Genomic DNA, 9,053 nt, shown 5'->3' with positions numbered 1-9,053 from the left:
CGTATGGATCACATCGAATAATGTCTACAAACACATTTATCATGTAATATCTTCGCATGGGAAACTATAAAATAAACTTAGACATTTATCATTATATATTTGCACAAACTACACGATACACATTATAATCAGAAATAAATTGACTTGGAATTATTATTTTACAATACTATAAAAGTGATTTACTTGAAACGTTAAAATCAACGAGTATTTAACTATAATTATATGATGATCACATTTTTTTGGAAATAACGTAATATAAATGAGTTCTAATTCATTTGATCATAAAATTGAGCATATAATTAATATACATGTACATACATAAAAAAGGTGGACGTTAAAAATATTGTGGTCCAAATTCAAATACATGCCTTTTTTTGTCTGCAAATAGACACTTAAACAATTAAAATGGAAGATTGTCTTTGCAGTATTGAATCGTAAATGTGAATTCTCGATACACTGGTTAATCTAAGAATGTATCACTCAGAACACACAGTAAATTGACCACTCATAAGTCACGAGTAACAAGAAACATTACTGTAGGTTGTTAGTAATACATTCTTAAAGCAAAATTGTGAGCATATCAACATTGATTGGCAGTATTCATGTTTTATGTATGCGCATACACCTAACTATCTTGATAATGGAATTTATATCCATCAGCGACGTCTAGAATCAATATCTGACATTTATTTACTTTTATTCACTATATAATTATCGGTACTTGTTAATTATATTTATCTTTTATATTTTTATTATAGATTAGACGTCATATATAAATTTAATGAGCTTGTTTCAATTTGAACTTTGAACATCTTTACGAGCTTTACTAGAATTGTATTAACCAAAATAGAAAATAGCAAAATCAATCAGTTCGGAAACAATAAAATTACATAAAATAATGATTGATCATGTGACCTAACGCTAACTTCTCTGTTTTATTGCTTATATTTGTTTGAGTTCGAAGAACTTTTCTCAGGACACGTCTGCATTTGAAGTAACGTGATTTTAAAAGGATAGTTTTATAGATGTTTATTCTTTATAAAAAAAGGATATGTCCAAAATTGATTCTATGATAAAAATGGTTCACTCCCTCAACTTTTGGTTACTCACTCCCCTATATGTTTAATGTCCACCTCAAATATAAGACAAATAATAATAATAAAACAAATTCTAAACATAGTGATTTTCATGTATAGATGTTACAATAATTACAATTTAATAATAAATATTTAATTATATATGTACATAATATATTTTTAGACAAATATTCGCTTCGATAAATTATTATTTGTATATTATTTGATATAATATACGGCACGAGGTGCATTCAAATGTAACCCGTGCTTCTCTTCTGTACATTACAATATAATACTGAGATTAATCTTACTGCACATAATACAGGCAACATCTGAGCACACCTCATATATTAAGATAACAACCAAATAAATATTAAAACAACATTTTGATATGAATACTTTGTAGATTCGTTATTAAATATGTATAAGCTAATTATTCATTAATAATACTCCATCGATTAATTTTAGATTTTACTCAGCCAAACAAATTTATAGACATTCTGCCTTTCTTTTATCCACTATGGCACAGATACCTAAATCAGATAGGTATCGCATCGCAATTGGCACACGTGGACGGAAATTTGAGCCAATGATTCGTTTCCTATAACAATGTTGACGGATGAACGATACAAACGTTGCAAGCTTCACACCTTTAGCACATTTTACTTTTCCTTGAGCACATACATCTATCTATGATTATATAATTTTCTAAATACAATAATTAGATTGTACGAGAGTTTGATCAATAACATCCAACATTTTATGCAATGTTCAGTGTTAATTTAATTTTACAGGTTGCTACATAGGTTCTGTCATATAGTTTAAGTTTACTTTATTTTTTTATCAATTATTATGTTCTCATATTATGATGGAAAAGCACTCCGTGTTTTCATTCCATATACAAAGACATTCTTGTGTGAATTTGGATTCAGTTATCTTCTGTCTATTTTCACACAATCTAGGAACCACCCTTATCCCATAGACAGAACTGCGAATCGCATTCAACAAACAAGTTGAATGAAAATGAAAAGCAAAGAAGTCATTTTGCATTTTATGCATTGAGTTTTAAAGCTTATTTTGATATTTAAATTTGTCCACAATGTGGTTCAATCCACGGCGAAAAAAATGGTTTGAAATCCCTGTTCTAGGCTCTTAGATAGATTTCTTAAGAAATATATTTATCATGGTATTGAAAGTTAAATATATTTTTTTATATAAAAAATAAGCTCGATCATTGACTTCAAACCACTCGATTAGTTTTAGAAACAATTGTTGCAGTGCTAAAATGTCATTTGTATATTTTTCTTAGAATGTCTCTCTTTAATTTATTTATGAAAACATATTCCTTATTATAAGATGTCTAAGATATCTTCCGTTGTCGTTTATCTATGTATACGTCATAATTATTTTAATAAAATGACAATTATTATAAACTATTTGAAAGATTTCTAACGATGGACAGTACTTATGGAGCAACTTAATATTTAATAAATTGTCGTTAAAATGACATCGATCATATGATTAAATGCATTCAAAATCACCGAAAACACTTTACAAGCCGTTACGTAGTATAAAAAATTCTATCGAATGATTCACATAGTAAGGTCATATAAAACAATTGTCTTTCACAATTCATCATAAGGATGTCTATCACTAACGTCAATATTATTATTAACAACCGGCTGTTATACTCTATCGCCGTATCTGCCGTCCATAGATCAGCCCTTTCCGTACGCTGGCAGAACGATAGAAACGGATTTTCTACCGGATGTAATGGAAGACGTTTCAGATTTTCTGCAGTTGTTTTTCTCCATCTCCTCGGCAGCGTTCGTTTGCTCTTTCTGCGAATTTATTTCGTCAGTCGTAGTCAGCTTGCATTCGACGGCTTGAAAGTTGTGCACCGGTGAAGTGAACGATAGCGTTTCCGGTGGCTCGCTTTGGTTTTCGCTTTCATCAATCTTTGGTCTGAAAAATGCGTTGGATATTAAAGAAAATATTTTTTAAGCAAAAGGACTGATTTGATCGAGGAACTTACTGATCTGGCGGCGGACTAGGCGTACGAGATAAAGGAAAGCTTGCGACTTCCCGCGGTCCAGAGAGAGATCGGATCGAGCCGAAGGTTTGAGCTGGACTCAACGTTGCTCCTGGAGCTGCTAATGCACTGAAAAGTAAAACATAAAATCATTAATTAAATTGAACAGCAATGTACATACCAGCACGATAGATAAAATGGGTGTCGTCGGTGACTAATAACAGAAAGACCTGAACTCGAATCCCATATTTGATCTGGGAGATCGGAATTTATGATTATTATATAATTATAATTCCGATCGGTCATAATAGATTAGGTTTTCACAGATTTTCCTAGTCTCACGGATGAATAATTTGATCAAACATGAATACAAACTACTAAAATTTATTTTTTATTAAATCTTACGTTGTAACTTGAAAGGCGTAAGCCCAATGCGTTACAACGGGATAAATCTGTATCAACTGAGTCAGACAATCAGATATAATATGTAAGTATTAAACCACCAGACTGAAAGTTTGGGAATCGGTGACATCTACATTTTTAATAATTATAAATTATTATTTGGAATACAATTTATAACCAATAGATGTCACTGCAGCTGGGTCCGTTTTTTTAATAATAGCGCAGTTTTATTATAAATAAAAATTCGAGTGTCGCTGCCGGGACTCGAAACCGCAACCTCATAGTTACTAGTCTGAGACGCTACGGACTACGCTATTCCGTCCTTAAATGTATCCAATGTTTCTATTTTTAATGTATTAGTAATAGTTCGCGGGTTATTAAAATCCAAGGTTTATTTATTTATAGCATAGAGACGCTTTATGATATATATACCAATTTAAAACTGGAAAATAGCAGCAGTATAAATTTACACCAACGAGTTTCATTGTTAAAAAATAGTAGAAATATTGATGAAACGACGAAGTATTTTTACACTCGAGTATCCTACAAATAATACAGATTTTCTATAATATATAGCACATAACATTTCATCTCGTTACAAACAACATGTTACGAAAATGTTTTCGAAAACAAAGTCCGTCAATATATCATTTATATGTTCGTACCTTTGGTAATAAAATTGCTATAGGTACATAACATATAACGTTACCTATATAATAAAAGTTCGAAACATCAAACGTAAAAACACACAGATATGTATTCATAACGCATTACACAACCCTGAGGGAAAACAGCAAACCCAGGGTTCAGATTTGTTTTTCGATTACATAGCCTTCGTAAATTTCCCACTAGCGAAAAACAGGAAAGCATTGTAACGAAAAAAAATGATAAACGACCCCATCTATTTTTATCTAAATTTCTAAAAATAAATATAGCGAAACGCACTTTGCTTTATAAATACAAATAACCAAATCATGACATGATAAAGTGAGCATTATAACGATTGTTTTTTATATATACTCTATAAAAGGTTTACCGCTTATAAATTGCTATGTCAAAAATGCGCAGTAAACTATTAATACTCTGTTATGGGTAAGTGGTTATCTATTTTTTTTCAAAAAGCTGTTAATAATGAATAGAAAAAGTATGTTAGATATAGGATGGCCATAAACAACTAATATTTTTATTTATCCCTATATCGTAATATTGAAAAAAAAACAATTATAAAATAATATTAATTTCAATTTTAACCAACGCCTCTTAATTTATCATAATGTTATATAACATTAGATCTTAAATTTCTATGAAACGCCTTTTATCGATTTTGCCTTCTGGCACATTGCCTGTCCCTTTCATATAATATTATATGTTCTGAACTTTCTGCGATAAAGTTGAAAGCATTCTTATCTTTGAATATATATTAATAAATTTACAAACTCAAGATAACCATCCCTTTGTGCTTAATTAATATTGATTAAGGTAAATCGTTATTTATTATTCATGAATAAAAAATAGCTTATAAAACATTGAAAGCCCTAAGCAATTAACTAAAGTGGTTAAAACAACATCAATGACTTGCAAGAGCTTATTTAATACTTCGTAAGCGTTTATGAAAATACTAAATAAATGAGAAAATTATGAAAACCGACTTAAACTTACTTCCGGTAGCTTGTACTGTAGCGGCGGAAGTGAAAAGTCTAAAGTGTTAAAATTTTCGGTTCATAAAATAAATTAAATTATAAATATACAGGGTATTAATATTGTATTTAAATTTAATATATAAATATTTAATGATGCTATATGTTAGGAAGACTTTATTTGTACGAATTATTATTATTATATCCAAGTGAATTAGATAATTATATAATATTTATATAAATATTAAAAATATGTATTAATAGAAAATATAAGCACGTATAAGTGTTGGACAAAACCTTGGACAAATTTTCGATGCGCACACGGGGAAAGCGCAATTACCCCAAGTTTCGCCCGGGGCTACCCCTTGCTTAGGGGTTCTCTGAGGTCTGGGGCTCCCTTTCGTTTCCCCAGACCTAGGGGATTTTCCAAAAATAACCCTCAGCCTTGTGCGTCGAATGTTGTATAAATTATTAGCCGAGGAGAAACGCAAGCGAGCTTTCGCCTCAGCCCTCGCATGATAAACGTTACATTTTTCCTATTATTAATATTATATAACAAAAAAATATATATATTCTCCATTGTAAGACCATCTAGATAAAATAAATAGTATGGGAAAATATTAATATAATATGTAAATATGAGTTTCGTGATTTGAATCAAGTCGACGAACAAAGGTGAAAAAACATTGCTCGAGATAATGGGAAAGCTTTGAGTTATATTTTCACATATATTTTACTGGCGTGTCCAGCATTTTAGATATATTGAAACGCAATTTTATGATAATAAAGCATGATATCCTCTTTATTTAATTTAGACACAACTACTTTTACAATCCATAAATAGTGCGCCTAAAATTTTATTATAATTTATATTATATTAGAGATCAGCTGAACAATCGATTTTGACCAGATTTAGTCAAAAAGTTTTATCTCGTTTTTCTCGTCTTAGCACGAAAGTCAATAAAACATCTAATAGTTGCCAACTGTCATTTATTTTGAGTTAGATATTGACACGAAGCTATACTATCTGTCAAATTACGATCAACTATTGCGAGGCCTTGTCTTATAAGAAGATATTTTCGATCCCCACGCGAAGTCACGTCCCACTCGCACATATTATAAATTAGTGCTACTCAGACTTTTTGTCGCATGAGACGTTGATATAATTTCAAGAATTTAAATAAGTCATAAAAAATCATATTTTTACAGAGTGCTTTTTATTCTATAAAGGCAACAAATATCCATTTCACTTTAAAACTCACTTTGACCGTGCTACGCAAATTTTACTTTAATTAAATAGTATGTTATAATATATAGCGCTACACGCATTACTGACTTCACTAATACGAGTTGTGTGGTACATAACCTACAGCTGAAGATATTCGTTGCTCTCTTTGTTAAATAAAATATTGAATCGATTAAAATTATGTGTTTTATCAAACAGTTTCATAATTTGATATATTTAAATAAATGTTGAAAGTATCAACAGAGTCAAAAGAGGTGAAATAGAACTTTTAAATAATCTAGTAAAACATATAGTAAAGTTATTTGATGACTTTAGATATATCTGCTAATGATTTGTGTATTTTTTTAATCGTTCCGATGGTTACGGTGTTAAAATTAAAAAAAAAAAACAATGACACAGTAAAATAAATAAAGGTTTTTCTTCCACTTTTTTGTAACTACGATTGTTTTGAAATTACAATAAGATTATTTTGAATCAACATCAACTGACGCGCATTAGACTATTCAAAAAGATGATTAAAGTTAATGGCATGAATGTGATAGTTATATAGCTACAATTTTAGAGGAGTTACATCAATAATAAATACATTTATACTGATTTTATAACTAAGATACTACAAATATTGGATTTGTTGGATTTTTTTGTAAACAAGCAATTAAACCTGCTTGATGATACTGATTTTATTTTTAGCATACAATATAAAACTTTATTATTAAGATATTAATTAATAACTTTAAAATATATTTTATTAATAGCTCTGTTTCTAGATTCATATACATACATATTACGAATGTATATTACGATTATTGATATATTTAATAAATAATTTTAATATATGTACATACATATATTGAATTTTTTTTATATTTATAATATACTCGAAAAAATTTCTGGTTTGGAAAGCATAACATGTTTAGTTTAAAGTTTAAAAATAGGCACGTTTAGTTGATCTTTATTTTTATATGTATAATAAACATACATGAATGAATAAAGCTTACTTCTAAGAATTTATTTGCAAAGAGCTTTTTCAAATTACATGTTAATTTCGAATTCTCTAAAATTAAATAAAAGTTCAGTTATACACATATGTAGATACATATTTACGTTTTATCATTTAAAAACATACATACATCGATTTGTTGTACCTTTTTTCATCCGTCCTTTATTCGAAATAAACTTGACCCTCTACTACCAAACAGGACGTTCTATTGAAGGAAAATCGCTCTGAGCGAAAAAAAGAAAATCTCAGAATCACTTTAATTCAAGCATTATCAACGAGAATAACTATATAAAAGAAACGTCATTTTTAGCATTGAATAATGGCTACAATTAAATATTCATAAATCTTGAAACTGAGACACAAATTTAATTACTATTTTAATATACATATGTATATTGATAATGTGTACTTATTTCATTGTTTTCATGCGGCTTAGTTATTGTATTTTCAGCTATTTATTATTTTTAATGCATATTTAAGTAGTATCACACTCATTTTAAAAACATATATACAGTTTAACGTGTCAAGAACTCGTAAAAATATTTGTAACAAATATGTGTTTATTTTGAAAACTTGCCAATGTTATACAAATAATTATAATCGTGTAACGCCTTTCAACAGCTCTCTCTGATTTAAAAAGAAATATATATCTGTACGACTATCTTTTGCAAATATAAAATTTTGTAATACTAATAGCGATATATCTAAGATTGCCAAGTGAAAAAATCTCTACGTCACTTGTCTAAAAACGAAAATTGTTCGAGATCTTTCTTGTTTTTTTCGCAAAATGCTTGATCAGTCAATTATATATGTATACATACATATATGTATTTATGTACGTATTAAATTATATATGTGTTTATTTCATAAAAATACACATTTATCTCGTATGATATATTAACTGAAAGTGTTCTTTTAAAAATATATATATAGATATATGATGCAAAAGCTATTCTTTGGCATATAAAATTGGTTTAATTGAAAGGTGTCGGAAAGTATCAATCAATGTTTATTGAATGTTTTCGAAGCTAAATAATAATAATCCTGTGATATGTTAAAAAAAATACCAAAATAAATAAAACAGCAAGCTGCAGATACTTACTATGTATTTATTATTAACTCATATGATTTTATGGGTAAATTATTTTATAGAAACATTTTTGGAAATATCATATATGAAAAAAAATATGATTGGGACAACATAGATTTTAAAGTCATACTAATTCGAAGCCTATTTATTTACAAAAAAATCCTTCAAAGCTTGTTCTTATAATATAAAATGTATAAATATGTAAATCATTGAATCGTTTATTTAATAAATTATTTTTTATTACCTATTTATTTTATTTTTTTAGATTAAATAAAGATCATCGTGGCCTAACAGGTTACCCCAATGCGCCACGATGATCGAAAACAAATTTTAAATTTATAAAACATAAAAAAACGTATATATACATAAATATAACAATACTTAAACATAACAAAAATTTATAAAATATTAAAATTAATCCTCGTAGCTAACATTAAATAAATCAATATGTAATGCCAGCGTATTAAGGAGCCGGATGGCCACAGCTATAGGCGAGTCGGCAAGTGCGGATGTCCTAGCCCTAACGGCCATCAAAAGAGGTCTCGATCGTGATTCTCGAAAATGTTCCGG

The 9,053-nt window shown here is 28.8% G+C and overlaps 1 protein-coding gene across 4 annotated transcripts in view; it reads right to left on the bottom strand.

Annotated features, from left to right (window-relative positions):
- Positions 1-1,907: 1,907 nt before the first annotated feature.
- LOC148229773 (uncharacterized) overlaps positions 1,908-9,053 on the bottom strand; it is an 80,804-nt gene continuing 73,658 nt past the window's right edge. For all 4 annotated transcript variants that reach the window (XM_088198861.1, XM_088198862.1, XM_088198859.1 and 1 more), the window contains 2 exons: positions 3,112-3,237; positions 1,908-3,041 (listed from right to left, as the gene is read on the bottom strand). In XM_088198861.1, the coding sequence (XP_088054987.1) occupies positions 2,795-3,041; positions 3,112-3,237 (373 nt within the window). In that variant the 3' untranslated portion in view covers positions 1,908-2,794. The remainder of the gene's footprint in view (positions 3,042-3,111; positions 3,238-9,053) is intronic.

The sequence above is a fragment of the Plectrocnemia conspersa genome, unplaced genomic scaffold (genome assembly GCF_051122295.1).
Source record: "Plectrocnemia conspersa isolate PC_06_02 unplaced genomic scaffold, ASM5112229v1 ptg000011l, whole genome shotgun sequence".
In the NCBI taxonomy this organism is placed as follows: Eukaryota; Metazoa; Arthropoda; class Insecta; order Trichoptera; family Polycentropodidae; genus Plectrocnemia; species Plectrocnemia conspersa.
This window is presented reverse-complemented; position numbering and strand designations above follow the sequence as displayed.